The following is a 22407-nucleotide window of genomic DNA, read 5'->3' on the forward strand; positions in this document are numbered from 1 at the left end:
GCATGGATCATAACAACACCTAACCAGCAGCACTCATTTCCATTCACTTTCTGATCTGATCCTCAGTATCCCAACCTTTGACTTAAAAGAGAAAACTTATCATTATGTTTCAGATCTTTGTTTTTTTTTTCATGGCTGGGAGTTCAACAGATACAAAATCAAAAAACTTTTCAATTTTGTCTGAAAATGCACAGATCTAAAAGCCTCAGCTTTCAACAGGGGAATTCTCCCATCAGCTAGTTAGGATGCTCTTTGGGGCAGGGGAGAAACCAGGTTCTGCCATGCTTTCACCAGTGAATGTTATCACTAATCTTCTTTTTCAAACAAAACTGTTGTCTGATGGGGAACCAAAATCCTGAAAGAGCTCTCTATGCTGCTTTTGTTGTTTGGTTTTTTAAATCTGCTCATTGTTGGCCAAGCAACCTCAGGTTAAACGTGCAGGGAGTGACAGATCTCTGGGAGAGTGCAAGTCAGCAAAAATTCCCATTTTTATTATAGCAAACGGCTTCAGTCCAACCACAGCCATGAGCCAGGGCTGGGGAAAGCCAAGAGGGAAATTTGGCACATCGACCTACGTACTGCAACTCTGCACGTAGCTTAGAGAGGATGGGTAAATACTGCATTTCCAGCAGCATGACCTGAGCATTATAAGTACCGTTCTGCTTGTGGGCAGCACCAATTCTTCCCTGCTGGTGCAAGTGACCAATGGTCAGCTGGATGGTAAGGCTCACACGTCCACACCCCTTCTACAGCACCATTTAGGACTGCTCACAGCAGGTGGGTGGGCAGTGCCCTGTACCTGAGCAAGGGGAGCAGGGCAGACTCAGGGCACAGCAACTGAGTGCCACCAACAGATCTCCAGAGAGTCCCGTGGTGGTGACAAGGCAGGTCTGAGGCCAAGATGGACCAGTGAGGGTCGAGGCCAGCACAGCTTGTCTGCAATGTGACTCAGGCTCTACTATTTCATCATTTCAAGCCCTCCAGAATTATCCAATTCTTTCACATCACAGGCAAACCCCAAGTGAAATAGTCAAATGCACAAATAAGGATGATGATAAGAGAAGCAACTGAGTGTTTGTTAACCTCAGCCAGTTGGCCTAATTAGTATAACAGCAGAATATTTTGCATTCAAAGTGAGGTGGAAAAAGCTAACAAAGGAGGAAGCTTTGTACCTCCTAATGATATGAGTAAGCACAGCTCAGAAAGCGATTCAGCAGGCTTTGATCCACTCAGAAAAGAGAAAAGGAGCTCTTCAGACTCTTCTGACAACACAGGCTTACCATGAGCGTGCACCAGCATTCAGCCTCTACTGTATTCATATTCATCTGGGAAGTTTGTCTCACATTAGATTTGTCACAGCATAAAGAAGGATTCAACATATTTCATACATCTTAAACATAGCATGGCCAAGGAAAATCAGGAGTCTACTCTAAGGTCCAACCAAACAGATGTTAGTTCTGACTGCTGAAATAATTTTGCACTTTGCCTCCTTGCTAAAAATGATCAGACTATCAGAAACTGAGGATGAGTCCAGATTTCTACTTGCAAGCCAATTGTTTATGGTCCTCCATTTATGTTTTGAAGTGAAACGAGCTTGGAGGATTGTTCTCAGCACAGAGGCTTTAGCTCCCTCCCCAGCCTCTGAAATCCTCATATTCACACAGCAGAACAAACTATGGAGGTGCAGTTTTGTCTAAACTCTAACACTGACCACTGGTCAGCACAAACAAAGTGAATTAATTCATAGTCACCTTCTGCTGTAAGGATGAAAAACAGCGAGCAATGTAAAACCATCAATTTCCTGTAGGGACTGTAAACGCAGGCAATTGCAGAACGTTCAGCCTTGGAGCTGTAAGGCAGATCATCATTTCCAAGATTAGCAAAAGCTGTTTGTCGCACCCTGTTCTCACAACAGCTGTTTTTTCCATCAGAGTTTCTTTTATCTTATTAGATTTAAGCTCCCATTACAGTTAAGATGATTTTGCAGTGGGTAAAAATTAATTAGTTTGCATCAAAGAAAGGTTTTTTGAAAACACAACACTAATGAGCTTCATCTGCCTGATTAGAAAGCTTTGCTTTTAGTAACACTTGGGCACAATTCTGTTTCAGAGAAATATGGCATTAAAAGAATACTCAAAGCTAAAAGCATTAGCTAAAGAGTAAGCAGGATAATGGATAAAAGATTAGGGTGGTAAATTGTGATCAGACACGTAACCGTGAACACTGACAGGAGGATGCCAGTGTAAATCAGGACAAGTTTGTGGAGATCGAACAAAGCTGCATCTGTGCAAGCAGGGCTTGGTGCGATTTGCAGAAGTACAGTTAGTGGCCTGATGAACACTGAACCTCTCACCTATTCACATTACCTCTAGGTATTAAATGGAAGAGAGCTAGAGAGGGACAAAGAAAGCACTAACTTTGAGAAGAGAAAGATGGGGAAAAAGTTCATTAATAGTCTTTACTATCTGGCAAATTCCATGGTCAGAGCATTTGCTTGTTTGTAAATCTGTTTTTCAGTCCAGAACAAATTGTGTTTTATAATCTTTGTTGTAAATTTAGTAACTGAATTAGTCCACAAAGGGCTAATTAGAACATACAACAGAATTAGAGCACAAAGGCCATCAGATTTGGTATTCCTTGCCTTTTTCACCTTACCCATTTCTTCTTACTTTATTAACACACAAAAGTACAGTCGAGAACGAATTTCCTGATAGGCAGGTCCAAATCTACCTGAAAACACACATGATGAAGGCAGTTGTCAGAGATTTGCTGGTAAATTGGACTATAAGTAACACCTGCATTGATACATGCTATATCATTTGAGCTGAAAACAACAAGCAGGTGATGGAAGTGCTTTCGTCTGTTTTGATAAGGCTCCAGCTCCAACATCGCTGCTGTTATTCAAAATCATCTTGACCTGCAACAGGCACCACTGACACCTTGATGGCTTTATGCTTTTGCCAACTTACTGTAGAGATTTACATTCAAAAAACCCAGTTTCAAACACCCCCACAGGCTCTTCCTCTGATCCTGTGAACATACTACACCTGTGCACGGTCCTGCCAGCCTCCTGCAACAGGTCAAAAAAAAGGACAGCAGCTGTTACTCATAAGCCTTTTGTTATCTCTCAGTAGAGGCAAGAGGGACCAGAGCATGTTTGCAAAGAAAATGCTTTGTTTAATGTAATTAACTTTACTTCTTTTAAGTCTGAGTAAACATGGGGATCGGCAGAACGACTGGAAGTCACGACTGCGGTGCCTTTCCCTGTAAGGGCAACCAACCACTTCATGCCATACTGCACTCAGCAGGTTCTTCCAAAAATGCTCTCTCAAACTTCAGACCGTGGACCGAAAAAAACACACCAAGTCCACCACCTGAACACACTGCAGTGCTAAGTGCTCTTCCAAAGCAGAAGCTGACTGCTGTGGAGCAGCCCTGGGTTATTTTCAGTCTGTTGCTACTCTTGTAACTACGGGAGAGCAACTGGTGTAACACTGAGCTCTAGCAAAAGGAGAAATCTCCCCTTCATTTGGGTTTGGGATTTTCTCCCACAGACAGCTCCATCACTCAGAGCCAATGTGTTCTGGGGGCTCTGAAGACCTTGCTTGGATCTGCACCATTTTATAGCTCACAGGCAATTAAGCCATGTTTCTTTTTCGTTTTCCCCTTCTTACATATTCCACCAAGAGAACCCAGAAAGCTCACATCTTCTCTTGCTCTTCCTAGTTTTCACCATTCATTTTTCTCCTTCCCTTTACTCCCACTGTTTCTATCCACTCTTTTACCTCCTTCCATTCACTCATTCTAGTGGCCTCATCCTAAATGACAAAATAGAGATATTTTGCAGTTTGCTCTTTTCCCACTTAACCTGAAGTGTTTTTCCTTCTTTTCCACTCTCTCAGCTCACGGAATTTTACAGATCAGGTCAGGACAAACACAGCACTTGCACTCAGCCTTCCCACCTGATTGATGAGGAAACTCTTTCATGTTGAATGAAAGAGTTTGCGCAATACAGAGAACTCATAATGGAAAATAAAAGCCACTGACATCATGGCTAATTACAATTTGCTGCACTAAAATACAACACCGAGACTATACTGCAAACTGGGATCAACGTGTGTGTGTGTATTTTCCTGTACGTCTCAATATCCTCCTATTGACAGAAGATAGGAGGACTGGGCTACAGCTGGAGACAGGAAATGATTTTTATGATTTCATTAGAGTAAGCGACAGAAGCACTTCCTTTCTATGAAAGGTTAACAGACAGCTCATTAAACTTACAGCTGCTTTAAACAGGGTTGCCACCAAAAACAGTGCGCACGACAACATAAGTAATGTTGATATAAGCTCAGTGCAAAATTAAAATGGAGCTTGCGTAACCTGAAGCACAGAATAAATGACAGCTATCATTGCAACACAGGACAATGTCAAAGCACCTTCGCTTTCCTAAGGTTTCTTGGGACAGTGGATGAAGGGGCAGGAAGTAGGTGAGTGCCAACTACATGGGACATCAGTAATGACAGGAGCAAACCTGCAGTCCCTTATCAAACGTACACCACATGCACAGAGAAACTATCATAAATGTCAGAGATTCAGGCTTTCATTTTAAGCCCCGTAGAATGTAATAGTCACACAGTTTTCAGTTTGTGCCATGTAAAGTTGCTGAAGTAAAATTCAAAATTGTAGATCTGTACTTGGAGTGAGTGGTGATAGAGGCTGAGCAGGTTTTAGTTCTCCTCAATTAAATACAGGTCCCTACTCTTTGATACCCAGCTAGTTATTCAAACCCATTCTGCTCTGCTCAGAGCTGAGTGCAACACAACCACTATCCCTGCAGGGCTCTGCTTAGCAACTCACCTCAGGCATGTGCAAGGCCAGTGCTATTCAGGGGGAAAAAACAGCAGAAACCACCTCCCCTCCATCATGGAGGGCTCTGCACCTCTGTGCTGCAGCCAGTCAGCAAAACTGGGGGAAAACAAGCAACATTAGCTTGCCCACCTGCTGTGTGGTCTCCACCTTTAACTTGTCTCACTGCCACACAAGTAGAAAAAACTACGAAAGAGATTCAACTTCAAAAACAGAAAATGTCATCAACATGAGACCTTTTCAATGGGCGATCACACATTAGATATTCCGCCTGGACAAATCTAGAATCCTAACAGTACTGCTGATAATACTTTCCTCTTTCAACATCACAATTAGTTGGTATTTCTCCCCTTTGTTATAATTCTTACAGTTTTTTTCCTGTTTTACGTCCTCTCTCCTTCCTCATCAGTTTTTCTAGTGTTATTGCCTCACTTCACCTAGCACAGTCTGTTTTTCAAGCAATCTTGTTTGCATTGGTGTCTGTATAGAACTCAGTTCTCAGAGTTTGCTGCTGCCCAGAATTGTGACAGCTAATTTCTGAGATCCGAACTGGAAGAAAGAAAGCAGAAAGAAGCCCAGCAGCTTTTTTTCCTGCAATTGTTCGTTTTCTTCACAAGCATTCAGAAGCACATCTTTTATCAATCTCAGATGTTACCTCCCTGCTAACAACAACAACAACAAAAAAGGTAAGAGATGAACCATTTAACTGGGGAGGCAAGAAGGAAAAGGAACAGTATTTCCCATTGCAAGACCTTCACTGATAGCTGTTGGAAATAACCTGGCTTATTTTACCAACCTTGCAATGTCAGGTTCACTTAGTACATGCCTTGTCAGCTCCAAGTGATGGGCACTAACTGCATGGCTGATGCACAGCACTGTGACTGGGGAGTGAATAAGCAGCTGCTCAATGCCTTTTTCTTTTTTTTGCCTGCACATGAAGGATTTTGGAGAAATTGTATAACATTACAGCTGGCTGCTCCTCATCCCAGGTGACGTAGGCTTGTCCTTTATCAATGAGTTTAGCTGAGCACATGAATTTCATCATCATCTAGAACAAAAAATTAAGTAAACAGCAGACATTAAAAAGGAAAAACTGACACTATTTAATTTTCTTTGGAAAACAAAGGATGTGCTATGGAATTGCCATGACTGAGACAAAACAACAAAAATAAATAGAGTGAAAGTATCACGGAGATGCTGCTGCCTTCATAACTCTACCTCCATAAAGAGCAAGGAACTAGTGGGAAAGAGTATGGATTTTCAAGACATAAAAAGAAAACACACACACACACAAAAAAAACCATACCAGAACACAGCCAAGGTACCATACTTTTTTCACATCAATATCTAACTACGAACGTGGTTGACGTACAAATATTTGGAACATTTTGTGTGTGCTTGGCTTAGTTATAATCAAAGGTAGTTATACCCAATTAATGCTAACAACACACAGTCTCAGAGAAAAAGGAATTACCTAGCAGTTATAAGAATACATGAACTAAACATGTAATGAAAGAAAATTAAGAAAGCAGACTGACATGGATATGGAGAAGCATAGAAATTCTCAGCATATTATGTTTCATGGTTTAGTTTATCAGAAATGAAAGGTCCGAGACAAAAATATTGTCTCAGCAGCAACAATCTCCTCATACCATGAAGGGAGCAGATTAAGCGTTTCTTATCAGTTTTCTTCCCCACACACCAGATTTCTTTGGATATATGTTGCTTTGCCCCACCAGGAGCACATTGCTGTGTGGGATAAAGATGCCAGATGGACACAAAACAGGAGTCAAAAATAACACCAATACTCCTATCTCTGAGTGAAATTATTACACCAATATTGCAAGCCTTGTGGTCCAATTTCTACCTCAATTTTCTAGGTGTTCTCATACCACAACTCACATGCAGCTCAGCCTAAGCAGGACCAAGTTCCTGTTACTTTAGTTCAATGCTTCATACAGCCACTTATTGTCTGGAGCTCTGCAGAAGGCACTGAGGATGAATCAGGTCTTTGGTTTGCAAGAAAGCCGCTCTCCTGATTTTACAGATAAAGCCGTTCTGAAGCAGCAAGCTCAGCGAGTCCTGACTTGACAGAGTGTCAAAGGATGGGTAGGACGGAGGGAAGAAAATGAACAGGCATGTTATGTTCATGAAGCACAAGCACAGAGAGATCCCTGCTGGCAAGATGCTGTAATACATGGGCACCGTTGCAGATACATCACTCACCTGATGTCACAACGTTTCTTCCACACCTGTCTGAATGACAAAAACATTGCGCATTTCCCTCACAAACAATTTGGCATCAACTTCTTTCAGCTAAAGACAGCTCTGCCTCACCCACACAGCACAGGTTACACAAGAACAGCTGTTTGGTGGGGTAAACGACTGAAGTCTCCTTCCATTAAGATCAGAAAGGATAAAAATGCCAACATATCTGAATTTATATTCTGCAGAAGCAAGGCTGATGAACCTACTTCTACAGTTCCTTCCACCATGTGGAAGAGGATAGGACCCAGCTGGTTTGCCATTCATGGAAACCACCCATTTGTCCTACTACTTGACAGGCTATTATCCAACTTAAGCAATCCCATCAGGAAAATGCTGCAAACAAGTTGGTGGTGGGCTATTGCGAAGATACATGAAGATACGTACAATGTGTTTGGGGATGAACTAATTCAGACAAGCCAGCAAGTGGGTGAGAGGCATTGACTTCCAGACCATGAGAATGGCCAAGCAAAGACAACAAGAGATGGTTAAAGTGAGCATCCAAGGAAGAACAACATATTTTAGAGGACAGTGACGGGATGAGGAGGTTCCACTTTGCTCCTTACAAAGGACATGTTTAAGACAGTAACGGATGTTTCCAGCAGCCCAGGAAATGAATTCATTTAATACCTGGAATGAAGAAGAGCGTACGGATTTCTTTTTTTAAAAAAGAAACTTTATTACAAATCTGAAGGTTTAAGAAAATATCCCAAAACTGTCAAAGTAGTATGAAAAATGTTGTCATCCTATTCACAGTTACCAGTTTTCTCCAATAAACACAGCATACAAAAATTCATAGAAACCACTGCACTTCTTTTTGGTAACACAAACCAGACTCTTTAACTCCAAACCCCACACCAACAATTCAGAAGTTGCTGGCAGTCCAAAGAAAAGATTAAAATGTGCTTTTTGCTTTTTTTTTTGAAAACCTGAAGTTTGGATGACAAGTCCATATGCATACACAGATACTGTATTTGCCACATGTACGTGAAACTTGGGGCAAACAAAACATGGCCCAGCACAATACTTAAAAGCCTATAAAAACCTGAAGTGTTGGGTAATGTGTGTACAGTGGTACTGTTATTCTCTATGCTCTGGTTTCTAGTTCTCTTTACACCCCAAATCTGATGAAGACCAATTGTTTTCTCCTCCAATTTACTGAAACACCTGAAGCTGATGTGCTGCTCACGCAGACACAGAATGTTAGCTGCTCTGCATGCAGGAATGTGAAAAGGAAACACAGTTTAAAAAGAAAGTAATTAAAAGCATGGTTCTTAGAAGACTCTGTACACTGAATTCACTGACTGCAAGTGATCTAACACCTTAACTCCTTGAAAAGCCAGGCTCACAAGGCATTTCTGATGTCCTTCACAGAGGACTCATAAAACACACAAACAAGGAAAGAACCGTGATAGGTGTTGTCTTCCCAAAATGAAGTACAGATCACTTTCAAAAAGCAAAAAGTTGGCAAGTATGCCAAGGATTAAACCAAACCTACATCATTAACTCCAGGTAACTGGCTGCTGTGGCTGGAAGCTGCAGCACACATCTTTGGAAAGCACATTCTCAATCCTTTGAAATGCATGGGGCCTGCATGTCAGGACTCAGCGCTGCAGAGCAAAAGAGGCTTCAGTATCAGACACAAAGATTCTGAAGGTGCAGGATGAAACATTTGTTACTATAGCTGTTCAAGGTACTGCTGTAAGAAGAAAAAACAACTCTTCACTGTGTAATTTAACTCCATTTTCATCAGGTGCATGAAAACGCTTGGCCAAAAGACATCTGAGATTTCCCATTAGTTCATTTTTCTGCTGCCAGCAGCAACTTGGAAAATGCCAGCATCACGTCAGGAACAACTCAGTGTGTTTAATTCATTTTGCTGATTCAACGTAACTTGAAAAGCACAGGACCAAGAGTTATTCAAACAACACTATTTTGCACAGGAGCAACAAGAAGTGAACAGTCTTTCGTCACCAGAGCAAACAGGATGGAAGATGCAGAACCAAACTCCAAATAATTTCCTTCACCATGTAGACCAGGCAATACCTTACTCAATCAGGGCTACATTTCTTAAAAGCCACCTGCTGGTAAGGAAGTTGCCCCATTCTTCCACATGTACTGAAAAATTAATTTCTGAAACACTGTAACAAACAGTCAAAAAAAATCTTCCTTCCAAAAAAGGAAAAGTATTTCATGTACACTCTTAGGTGGGGACCTTCAGGCTTGGGAAACGTTTTTCTAGATTTTCAGCAAGTGTTCCATCAGCCTCACGCAGGACTTCCAGGAAACTCTCCACCTGGAAATACAATTGCAAGCACAAATGTACACAAAAGAATAAGGAGAAGCCCGCTTGCATGGACCACAAATCTCATATTAGGTTTAAGAGTATTTCTACTTCTGTATCTTCCTACCAACAGCAGCCAGCAGTAGCTATTATAAAGAAAAATGAACAAATGTTCCATTGCAAATGCCTTCCCTCCTCAGTTCCACAGCTTCAGTTGGCTGTTATTTTATTGTTCAAAAGTAGATAAAGAGAAGTTTCCTACATGAAAACAATACCAAACATTATGATTATTCTGTAAGAATATCCAGGGCAGATTCCCAGCAGGCAGACCTTTGCAGTCCTTCTTTCATTCCAGCACAGTTTGACCCTTTGCCTAGCTAGTGACCTTGGCAAAGCTCTGGCTGAAGAAAGCCATAAGATAGAGGATGAGACTGCCTGAAGTGGTGCATTACCTGTGCCTGAGCAATCCTGTCCAACCTCTATTCTACACCTGATCCTCAAAGGACTTCCAAGAGCAGTATTTTTTAAGCTATCTTATATGCTTTACCACATACTCACTGATGTGAAATACAGGGGCAAGAGGTTCTGGAACGCACAGGAACACGTCTGTTCATTTAGATGTCCCTGGTTTAGTCCTTCTAATGTATTTTCCTAGAAAATTAAATGAGAAGTGTAACTAGTATATCCTGAGCAGCTGTCAAAGAAAAACAACAGCTGTGTACACAGTGGCTTAAGGACGTTCTTCATTCACAGAACAAGTGAAACAACACGAGCAAGTAGAACCTGAAGAGTTCTGAGAGTACCAAACATTAATACAATAAGGTGTGAAAACTCACACCTTACACAAGTCCCTTCTTCTGAATGAAGGCTCCTATAGTAAAGAAGTCTTGGCCCAAAGGCACACCCCTCAGAAAACACGTGTCTCTGCTATCTGACACACATTACAGACTTTCTGATCAGTTCTCTAATGAACTTCCAGAATGCCGTTTCACTTGCTCAGAAAAACGCCCCATTACAACAGAATCATAGAATCACAGAAAGGCCTGGGTTGAAAAGGACCACAATGCTCACCCAGTTCCAACCCCCTGCTATGTGCAGGCTTGCCAACCAGCAGACCAGGCTGCCCAGAGCCACATCCAGCCTGGCCTTGAATGCCTGCAGGGATGGGGCATCCACAGCCTCCTTGGCAATCTGTTCCAGTGCCTCACCACCCTCTGTGTGAAAAACTTCCTCCTAAAATCTAACCTAAACCTCCCCTGTCTCAGTTTAAGACCATCCCCCCTTGTCCTATCTCTATCCACCCTTGCAAACAGCTGCTCCCCCTCCTGTTTATATGCTCCCTTCAAGTACTGGAAGGCCACAATGAAGTCTCCCAGGAGCCTTCTCTATCTATCAGCAGAACTTAAATGATTTTTACCTTGGTCAGTTCTTGAAACATATTGGAAAGTAATTCACAACAAATATCCTTCAAAATTTTCAAATGAAAATCTTCCTCCTTTAGTTCAGCCTTTCCAGTTTCTTCTTGTTCAGATTCCTTTGAGTTATCAACAGATCTCTTCCCACAGCCCTCCATGTATTGTAAGATACGAATCAAGCTCCCAATCAGAGGCATATCTAATATAAGAGAACAAAAAAGGGAAAGTTTAACACTAATTTTTTTCCTAATTCTTTCAAGGAATTTCAATTCTGAGGCAGATGGGAAGATTTTACAGAAAGGCATAGGAATGTGTACTCTGACACTGTTATGGCTTTTAATCAAACATTGTTTCAAAAAAAAAAAAAACAAGTGGAACAACTTGAAATCCAAGTCATTCTTTACTGCAAGCTAACCTGGATCTATTAGCATTCTACAGTAATGGTAGGGAATAGAAGAAAGTGTTTCTCCATGGTAACCTAAAGCAAGCCTAATTATTTCTAGAGTCCTGTGAGCAGTAGTGTACCAAACCCACTTCTAGTTCCTGAGAACACTCTCTGTGTAGGTCTGTCTGCAGAAGTAGCAGGGATGGTGAGGACTGGAGCCCTCTGTGCCATTCTCTTATGTCTTTCATCTCTCTGCTGTACCAAACTACAAGCAAACCTAATGACAGCCAGACCTCACTTAGCACCTTTAAAAGAGAAAAAGGGAAGCTTGTATGTTAAATTTGCACCATGATAATCCCATTTGATAAACAAAACTGGCAAAACGTCTTTCTGCTACAGGTGATGCTGACTCACATTCCCAAAGAAGCCTTTTAATTCTAAAGACTTCTCAATGGACTGAAAAGTTACAAGTGATTAAATGGATTCAAGTACAGAATTTCCCCCTCTTGAGAAAAAAGACTAGCAAGACCTCTTATTTTAGCAAAGACAAATTCTGCAATTCTCATGCACTTGGCCAGTAGAGAAGGCTGAAGAGAATGTACAGATTCTAACGCCACAACTGTTCAGAGGTATCCAGGACCTGAATTTTGAGCTACCCGTGATTTTCAGATTTGCCACTGAGGAGCCTTACTGTATTCAAACATGCATCTGAGTTACACATTCTGAACTGACCTATTACTAAACAGCAATTAATTAACCATCTTTCACTCCATCGGGTCAACTGTAACAGCATTAAAATAGCAAAAGGAACAACAACAAAAACGCATGACTTGCTTTTCCTCATCTTGATGTATTCCTGTTCTGTCTGTGAAGCAAATATGGCAGACAGCACGGACAGAACAGAGGCCAATACAGTCTTCTGCTCCTGCACAATGATTGGCGGGTCATCCGGCTGGCAGAGCTCGTGGCAAATGAGGTCATAAAGTAAAGTCCAGGTCTCTTTTCCTCCATCAGGAGCCTGCACTTGAAAAAGAAACAAAGAGAACCCATCAGATTTAATCTGGGCACGCTAACTGTTTTTCTTCTCACTCAACATCTGATGAGCTGGAAGTTACTTGCATTCTTAGTCCCATGATATGCAGCAAGTCAAGTGTCTTACCAATAGCCTGTATGCCCTCATCCACTGTAGTGAGGAGCTGCAAGATATGCATATAAACATCAAGTCCTTCTGGGCTATCTGAGCTACATAGAACAAAAGAAGAAACAAAGCCAGATTAGATTACCAAGCTAACACACAGGGTTACAAATCCAGACAGAACTCTCACATACCGGACTTGTTTGGCTGCTTCAAGTATACAAGGCACAATTTTAAAGTCTGGAAGCTCTTCAGGGGAGTCATCTGTAGATGGTCCCACAGGCTGACAAGTGCCACTTTTAATCCAGTTTAACATCACCTCTTCATCCAGATCAAAGAGTTTGTCCACCACTTCGCCCACTTTTACCAGCAATTCAACTGCACAAAAAAGAAGAAACCAAAAATCAAGCAAATAAAGAGCAGAAATTAGTTCACAAAATGCTAACACACAAAAGTATCCAAATAAATTAAGTGCTGAAATACATCTGTTTCATTCATTATCTCCTAAGGGTTGCTACGCTCGTGTTCTTTTTGTGGCACAAATGAGGTGAAAAGCTTGATAGATAGGGACTGCTGGAAAGCCCACTGATACATTATACCCCATCATGCCATTTATAAAGTAGGATCTTTTTTTGGTAAAGGGACTTCAGGTTTCTAAAAAGTCAAAACCTCTGCTTCTGAAATAAAACGTGACAAAATTTGTCCTTAAAAATGTATTTTTTGCCTGCTCACCTCTATTTTACTCGGGTAGATCTGGGATTCCAGTGGGAACAAGCATGACTTCTGAGTCATCAAACAAACAAAAAAACAACATGAAGTTGGCATTTTTCAAATTCTAAAAGCTAAATTAGCTGAGTCCTGTACATGCACAAGAAGGCTGCAGGGTGACCTCACTGCAGCCTTCCAGTACCTAAAGGGAGCCTACAGAGGGGAGGGGAATCAACTCTTTGAAAGGGTTGATAACTGCAGGACAAGGGGAAATGGTTTTAAGTTGAGGGAGGGAAGATTTGGGTTGGATGTCAGGGGAAAATTCTTTACAGAGAGAGTGGTGAGGTGCTGAACAGGCTGCCTAGAGAGGTTGTGGATGCCTCGTCCCTGGAGGTGTTTGAGGCCAGGTTGGATGGGGCCCTGGGCAGCCTGGTCTAGTATTGAATGTAGAGGTTGGTGGCCCTGTGTGTGGCAGGGGGGTTGGAGATTCATGATCCTTGAGGTCCCTTCCAACCCTGGCCATTCTGTGATTCAGTTTATATATGTGTATTTATAAATCCTGCAAAGGAGGGACAGATTTATGTTGGTGTCTTTCGAATTCAGGAGGCTTCCTTTAAAGATGAAGAAATCTTGTACTCCCAAATGAAAACACGTGGCTTTGTAATTGCATAGTGCAGTTCTTATCTTTTCTGCAAAACATGAATGCAAACCATTCATTCTCAGTGGCAACTCACCATTTGTAGAGCTTGACATGATAAAGCAAACACAGTCATACACTGAAGGGCTGTCTCGGATCCTCTCAACCCAAATGTTGGCCACCTCAGGTTGGGAGAGGCAAGTCAGCAACAGCCTAGGCAGAAATTGCCCACAGATTGTAACAGATCAGAAGCCAGATTACTGATCTTAGCTGTACAAGTGTAAATCCAACGTAACAAGCATGAAGTGACAGAAGACAGGAACCGAGCCACAGAAAATCAATTCCAGAATAAAGTGGAAATGACAAAAGGATAGGATGGGAAGACATTAAAATTATGAGCCCGCTTGCCAATCTTTTTCCCAGGACCTCAGAACAGAGCAGAATTACACTAAGGATATGTTAATTTCTGAGATGTCCTACCTGCTTGTTTCCAGGAGAGTTGGAGAGTCTGAATCACACAAACGTTGCAGTAACACTTGGCTTTAAGTAGAAAATCCAAGATAAAAATATTAAGAAAAAAAACTTTTAATACCTTTTTAAAAACATACATTCCAAACTTAATTTCATAGCTGCAGCAGTGCACTATGATTAAAACTAGCTCTTCCTTACTATGCATGCATGCATCACTGGTGCTTCAAGATTGCCAGGCTCAGAGATTGAACATGCGAGAGTTTGACAAGTGGCTATAAAACATTACATCAATAACATCAAGTGGGCATTCATTTCATCTTCACTGAACACTTTCCAACCACTAAGTGTTTGTCAAAGATGTGTGAACAAAGGCAGTGCAAGGAAATTTAGTTCCTTTTGTAGTATACAATGTGAGAGCTTATAAAAGCAGTACTTGGCTTGTATAAAGTACACACACACCTACCCGAGATTCTCATCTTTACTAATGGACATGCATATGTCTTGGAAACAGGCCATATTGCCCAGTATTCCCACACAGATCTCCTGAAAAGTCAATGCACAGTACAGTGAAATATCTGCAACACAGTTCACAATTTTATTTCCACAGCCATAAGACATAAGAAAGGTTCAAAGCTGCTTTCCAGTTTGGCTTTCAAATACTTCTGACTTAGCAATGTCTAGATAGGTACAGATTTCCTAAGGGATGTTGTTAGGCTAGACTGAAGTACACAACAAGTACTGCTCAAATATTTAGCACAGTTCAGGCACTTCATAAAAGCAAATATACCTTCAAATAGAAGTTCGCTTGCATGGCACATATATATTGTTTGGAAGTTAGACTAGCATTGCTATTATTAAAGCAATAACAGAGCCCTAGGGACAAAAATATACTCTTATTTCCCCCTCTACAGATGAGCCATATAATAGGTTTGATACCATTAGTAATGATGTGTATCAGCTTCATCATCACCAAAATAGCTGCTAACTGGACCATATTGAAGACACCGTGCTGAAAAGCATCCTAAAATTAAATTGTGTTTTCTCCTCGTTCTTCAAAAGCGCAGTGGGAGGTGGGAGCTGTTTAGGAATGCTGGCACAGAGGTGTCTGCTGTTACTACTAGTACAGGCCAGTTTTTGACAGCCCATACTTACAGTCAGACGAGGACATCTGGATTTGGCAAAAACTCCCATGAATATATCGGGGGCATTGAACTCCTGAAGAAACAAAGCAACGTCCTGCGGAGAAAATGAACGACAGAGCAAATGAACCTACCCATTTTACAATTTCAGCACACAAATCGAACCTTTTCTCACAGATCAACGACTGCATCAATGACTCGCTACAAAAAATGAGGCATTTATCTCATTGTGTGACTACGCCCTGCTGCTGCCAGCTGAGCCAAGGCACGACCGAGGGATGCCTGGAGGGCAGCTCAGGCAGATCACAGTAGGGGGCCGGAAGCCAGGACTGACAGAAGGCTTTTCCATATTGCTGCTGGACTCAGAAGCACACAAAGCATTTGTTCCATCTGAAGAGAGCACTGAGTCTCCTCACAGGATCACAGAACGGCCAGGGTTGGAAGGGATCTCAAGGATCATGAATCTCCAACCCCCCTGCCACACGCAGGGCCACCAACCTCCACATTCAATACTAGACCAGGCTGCCCAGGGCCCCATCCAACCTGGCCTTGAACACCTCCAGGGACGGGGCATCCACAGCCTCTGTGGGCACCTCCACTCCAGCACCTCACCACTCTCTCTGTAAAGAACTTCCCCCTAACATCCAACCCAAATCTTCCCTCCCTCAACTTAAAACCATTTCCCCTTGTCCTGCAGTTATCTACCCTTTCAAAGAGTTGATTCCCCTCCTGTTTGTACAGTACCATGGAAGAACATTTTGCAAGATACTAAAATGCTACGGATTAATCTTAGTGACTCTGAATTATTCAATGCAGGAAACATACAAGAAGTTGCAGTAAATTTTAGACAAACAGTCCCAACTGCGCCAGACCATAGAAGGAGAGTTTACATAATCTGCTTCTTGGGAAGGAGAATCAGCACAGGTCTCCCCTTTGTTCCTTCCCATCTCCTATTACACTTCATCCACTTCTACAATTGAAGTATCTTTGATTTGGCATACACTAAAGCCCTGAAAAGCATTTGTGTCTCCACAGCTTAAGGCAATGAGGCAAAGGAGACAGGTCAGACGGGCAGAAATCTTAACACACAAGAAAAGAAACAGCATTGCCTCCTGGATAATAAACACTACTTATTTTCCTGCCCTACAGTATTCTCAGTGAACTTTTTATTGTTATGCCATTCCTGTCTCTGATTTTATATCTTTCATCCTCAAAATATTTTTTTTCCTACTTGCTGCATTAACAATAATAAACCACCATATTCTCTTTTTATCTCATAGCATACTTGTCATTCACAACTGTGAAATACGCAAGAACATTCGAAAGTTCACAGCATGCATCATTCTGACACGGCTTCTGAATTCCTACCAACAAAGGTGTTGTTGCGTTGTTTCCTCGGTGCCGGGCACCTCACCTGCTCTGCTGGGAGACTCCGAGGACGCTGCCAGCCGAAGCAGAGGGGCGGAACCACCTGAAACACCTTCAGCCCGCACCTCCACTCACTCTTTCCCACAAGACTTCAGATGGATAAAACTAAGGGCAGCGGTAACACGGCAGAAGTGCGACCGCACCGCCCAGCTCCTACCTCATCCATGGACATGTCCCACACCTTGCAGATATCGTTCTCCATCTCCTCATCCAGCTCCGTCTGGACCCCCTCGGGGTTCCCGCTGGGCTCGGATTTCTCGGGGCTGATGAGCTGGAAGGGGGGCGGGGGGTTAAAGGCCACGAGAAGGACGAAGAACCGCCAGAAGCCCAAGGAGCGGCGTGTCCCGCCCTCGCAGCGGGCTGACGGCTCCCGGTCCGGGCAGCGGGCCCGCTCACGGCCCTCACGCGCTGCCCACTCCGGAGCCGCGGGCCTCAACCCTCGCCCCGCCCCACGCTCCGCACCTCGATGAGGCGCGTGAGGATGCTGAAGAGCCAATGCTTGCTGTACACCGTGCTGCCCACCGCGTCGCCCTCCTCCTCCGCCTCGCTGGAGGGCGGCGATGGGTTGCGATCCATGGCGCCGGGCCCCGCCGCCTCACCGGCACCAACGAGACGGCGGCCAGAGCGGCGCCTGCGCTCATGGCGCCCCACGGCGCCCCCACAGCGCCACCTGCCGGCCGGGGCTCCGAGTCCACCTCGCCTCCCTCCCGTCCCCGGAGAAGACGCTCGAACGCAAGATAAAGCAGATGACCGCGAGTCCTGGAAACGCAGCAGCTTCTTTATTGATCTGCACAAGGGAGGGGGAACAGGGGAACGGAGCAAGTTCAATATTTCTTGGGAAGGCCTGCGGGCCTGTAGCGATTGGGATCACCGCCTCTTCTGCCCCATTCGTTGGCCTCTTGGTCGAGCCGGGTGTCCTCCGCGCCTCTGCCGCTTATACCGCTCTGCCAGAGCTCCCGGGCATCGCTGCAAGGACAGCACGCCTGAACCGCCGGCACCCCGCCGGCACCCCGCTGCCAGCCGCGGTCCTGCCCCGTGCCGGCTCCCTCCCTCCTGGAACAACATTCCCTCCATCCCCCTTCTGGATGCAGAGCTTCGTGTGTACCGAGAAGGATTTCGCTCCGACTGGGGCGCCTGGATCCCTACTTACTCCCTGTTAACGAGGTGGATGCCGTTACCTGATCTTTTCGGCTGCCCAAGCACCACCGGGTCCTCGCCGGGCAGCATCGTAATTGCCACGAGCGTGGAAATACTTGTCAGCACCAATGTAGTTTGCGTCACGCATGTCCCGGTATGCTCTCCACATATCCTTTGTGCCTGGAGGACAGAACGAGGTGACATCAACTTTGATGTCCCGTTCCAGCAGCAGCCAAGCAACCGTTTCAGCCAGAAGCCCGTGGCTGCAGCTGGGCCAGAAAGCCCCATGTGTCCCCAGGGATCCCCGTGTGTCCCAGGGACTCCACAGAAAAACCTCTCTAATCAACCTCTACTAAAGGAGTGAAGGTTAGCAAAGCAGAAGAAAAGGGACTCCTTGCGGAGAATTTCATGGAGACATGGAGGCTTTGCTTGGCTCTGATGCTTCAAGGGCTGGAGGAGTTCTGTCTCAAAGCAAGCTGGCAGTGACAATTTAGATCTGTAGTGTGCATTAGAGAAGGGACCAGCTTTATTCTGAGACTTTAGCAGTAGAGGGTTTGTGCACCCACTTGGTCCACAAAAAGCGCTCCATGAGCACGTGCCTATTCCTGCAATCCTTTTTCGGCTGCAAGGGTGTCCCTGAGCTTAAGCCCAGGCCTGCCATATTCTTTGTGCTGTGCTTGGAAAGACCCAAGGAACACAGAGGCACTTGTCCAAATGGGCCTTTCAGTGGGAGATGCCAACTGAAAGGGCCTGTGGAGGCTGATCAAGGTTCTCTCCCAAAAGCAGAGACCAACAGGGTCCCTTATGTGGAGCTACAGACCTCCTTAACTGGAGGACTGCACGTAGCCTGTGCTCAGGAATTGGGTCCTAAGAGGAAGACCAGTGGTGATGGAACAACTTACCTCCAGCTGCATCCTTGATAAACTTGAAACCCCTGGAGAATGGGTTGTCAGCACTTGCATATAGAACAATGGAGAGCAACACGAAGAAGATACAGAGCCTCATGGTTCCCTGCCCAAACCTGACACAGAGCTGTAAGAAATTAAGAGAGATTAGCAGTTCTAGAGCACCTCTTAGAGATCTCTGACATAACATTCATCACATCCAAAGCTGTGCCCAGGCAGCTGCAGGAGCATTCACGCAGCCACCCCAGAGCCTGCCTAAGAGCTCAGCATAGGACTCCTCAACAAAGGCAGACACAGAGGAGAAATCTGCATTTTAGCATTCCCTGCTGCTTCTTCCATGAGAGCAGAGAAGTCCCACATGCTAAAACATCAGTCCTGTTCCCAAATACCAAAAACAGTGCATGCATCACATAAATTCAGAGTATCACTCACCACTGCAGAAAGGCAAAGCCAGGAGGCCAGGTGAAGTGAAGCCCGTCTTGTCTGCTTTCAGAAAGGGTATTTATAAGGGATTTAAAGCCCAGAAAAGAGGAAATTGAAAAGGATACCCAGGGCTGGGAATTTCCCAGTACCAGCCCACTTTCAACACAGAATTGCCCTTGTCCTGTCTAAAAGTTCATAAATATGTTACACAATTTTTTGTAAAGTGTACAGTACTTTGTTTTCACAGGAAATTTGCTCCTCATAGCAAGCAGATTGAGAAACTTCCACAAAGACTGAAGTGTTTGAAATGTTGTGGCTGACTTCAGTTTTTTGGCTCTTATGCTAGAATGAGCTCAGAGAAGCTGCCTGATCATCTGCCTTCATCTTGAAGTACAAGATTGGGTCTGTGCCTTTGCACGAGCATACAAGCTTGGTTTGTATGGCCAGGTTTTGGTATTAGGGGGCTATAGGGATGGCTTCTGTGAGCAGCTGCCCCATGTCAGATTAAAGCCAACTCCAGCTGCTCCAAGAGGAACTTGCTGCTGGGCAGAGCTGAACCATGAGTGACACTGAGCATGCCTCTGGGAGAGCAGACTGAAGGAAGGGAAAAAAAGCTGCACAAAATCAACTGGGAAAGGAGAGTGAGAAATGTGAGAGAAGCAGCCCTGCAGCCACCAGAGTCAGGGCAGGAGGAGGACAGAAGGTGCAGGACAGATCAAAAGTTCCCTGCAGCCCAGGAGAGGCCTGCAGTAGAGCAGGCTGTCCTCCTGCAGCCCATGGAGAGACCCTGCAGGAGCAGCAGTGTGTGGAAAGGAGCCCACGGTGGGACAGGAGGGCTGGGGTAACTGCTCCCTTAGGGGACCCATGCCCCATGGTATTGAGCCATTTTGGAGCAGTGCTTGAAGAGCTGCAGCCCGTGGGAGGCCCATGCAGGATCAGTCTGGGAAGGATGGCATCCTGTGGGAGGGACCCCATGTTGGAGCAGGGGCAAAGAGCAACCACGGAGGAGCAGCAGAGACAAACTGTTATGGATCGTCCACAGCCCCTGCTCCCCTGTGCAGCTCAAAGGCAGTAGGGTAGAAGAGGGTTGGAGGCAGGTAGGAAGGCGATTTTAATTTGCTTTTTAGTTCTCACTGCTCTAGTTTGCTAGCAATAGGCAATAAATTACATTAATCTCCCTTGCACTGAGTCTGTTCTCCCTGTGACAGTGGCCGAGTGAGCTCCCTGTCCTTTCCTCAATCCAGGAGCTTTTTTCATAGTTTCTTCCGTCTTTCTGAGGATGCAGAACAAGGGAGCAGCACGGTGGACCTTAGCTAGCCAACGCATGAAACCACAACAGGGAATGGTCACTGGCATTACCAGAAATGCTGCAGGAACTGCTAGGTGTTGGGGGGACAAGATGGATCCGAGATGACAGAACATAACTCCACTGCATGCAACTATATCCTTCTTGGCAGCACTTTAAAACAGTGCATTCTCATGCCGCCACAGAGAAAGCTCATTCTTCCTTTGCTTGCTCCCACAGACTCCTCTTAAGGAGCACGAGCCATCCTGCTTCCACAGTGGCTCAGTGGAGTCCCAGCAGGATAAAGGAAGGAGAGTAATGCAGTAGCAAACGTTTTAATGAAGGGGAAATTCAAAACCATATAGCCAAAACTCTGCTCAACTGTAAGATTAGCACATTAATAACCATCAAGCCCTGTTGGTGTGGTTCACACCTTGAGCACCCAATATCCTCCTTTTATGTTTGCATCAGGTCAAAAAGTGCTTGATGCCTGCTTCCCTTGTTCAACAACCAACACAATTCCTCTGCAGAAGGCTCTGGACAGAACACGCAGAATGCCTCCCTACACACAGTCTCATATGTGATTTAACAACTACAGAGTTCCTTTAAATGTGCAGAACAAATATGTGTAGCTGTCCCATTCACAATTCTGTCACTTAGTAAGTGGCTGGAGCTGAAGTGCTGGAGCATGAGGTAAAAGAGGTGCAGTAACAAACAGGGCTAATAAAATACCAGCAACTATCTTCTTTTTCTTGGACATCTCTGACTCCAAACAAAAACTTAAAGGAGTGAGAGACACTTTGCAGAGACAGGCCTGGAGCAGAAGGACATAAGCTCTGAATAGAACAACTTGAGATGAGGAGAATCTATATCCTAATGCAGAAAGGAAAACTTTGCAAAAGCCATGAGGCAGACTTGCCTGTGCCATCCACGAAGCTCATACCTAACATACACCTTAGCTACTGTAGGGACTGCAGTGCTGTTTTATTACAATTGTGTTTAAATCCTACAGATGACTTAAATACCTTTCAGCACCTATCAGCCCAAGTTCCTTTTCTGCTGGCTGCAAGCTGCCCTGTCTGTCTCCTCTTCAGTTTTAATTTAAATCAAGTCCCTGCTGGAAAATGATTCCTTTGAACTTGGATAGAACTCAGCAGAACATAAGTCACTGTGTCCAGGGACCTGAGAGGCACCCACAGGACTGACCTAAGGAGCTTTCTGGAGCACCGAAGGCATTTCTGAGTTTTCAGACCTGGTCTGATATTTCACATTCTCATCAAACCACTGTTTTCTGAAAGTGGCAAAAACATGAGGATAACTGCAACAAGATACGAACTGGCCTGGAACTTTAGACTGTGAATTGCTTATTCCTGACTGCCTGGAAAGCACTGCTTTCTCAGTCACAGCCCTTGGCCCACAGAAGCAAGCTGCAGCCAACAACTGCTACCTTTGCACAAAGACATGAGCAAGCTGCCACGGAGGAAAGAAGGGTGGAATATTCCTGCCTGTATGCTAGGTACATTTAACTTACCTAAGACTGTCTTCTGACTTTGGATGCTCTGATACAATTAAGACAAAAGCATAATTTGGAAGCTCTACCCCTCAAACTGGCCTTCAATTTTCAATATCTGTAAATGCAGTCATTTCGCAACCTAGGTATTTTGCAATCTAAGTCAATAAGCCTCTGAACGGGAAATGTAAGGTGAATTCCCAGCCCAGGCACAGCAGCAAATGCTGTTTTTCTATCTTCTGGGAAGTAAGACGACTTCATCTTAGCTTACCCAAACAAAAATACACCTTTTTTTTTTCTTTTTTGTAATGCTGCTCTGCGCAATACTTGCTAGCATTGGTGTCAGGCTTGCAGAATGATTGCAAGCTTCCTAATTTCGTAAGATACAGATTGCACACATAAATATGTTTATCT

At 44.3% G+C, this 22407-nt stretch overlaps 2 protein-coding genes across 2 annotated transcripts; both read right to left on the reverse strand.

Moving 5' to 3' along the window:
- Window positions 1–9334: 9334 nt before the first annotated feature.
- On the reverse strand, window positions 9335–17309 carry SAAL1 (serum amyloid A like 1; the record flags this gene model as incomplete). The annotated part of the gene is made up of 12 exons (XM_079537812.1): window positions 9335–9427; window positions 9974–10066; window positions 10833–11029; window positions 12050–12238; window positions 12375–12457; window positions 12545–12728; window positions 13793–13908; window positions 14176–14235; window positions 14630–14709; window positions 15319–15402; window positions 16891–17004; window positions 17196–17309. The coding sequence occupies 12 exons, from the start codon at window positions 17307–17309 to the stop codon at window positions 9335–9337; spliced, it is 1407 nt and encodes a 468-aa protein (XP_079393938.1).
- A 248-nt stretch (window positions 17310–17557) lies between these two features.
- On the reverse strand, window positions 17558–18875 carry LOC306947391 (serum amyloid A protein-like; the record flags this gene model as incomplete). The annotated part of the gene is made up of 3 exons (XM_079536689.1): window positions 17558–17699; window positions 17912–18050; window positions 18773–18875. 3 exons carry the CDS (start codon window positions 18873–18875, stop codon window positions 17558–17560), a joined length of 384 nt encoding a protein of 127 aa, XP_079392815.1.
- Window positions 18876–22407: the final 3532 nt, after the last annotated feature.

This window comes from Tetrao urogallus, assembly GCF_951394365.1.
Source record: "Tetrao urogallus genome assembly, chromosome: 6".
NCBI classification, from domain to species: domain Eukaryota; kingdom Metazoa; phylum Chordata; class Aves; order Galliformes; family Phasianidae; genus Tetrao; species Tetrao urogallus.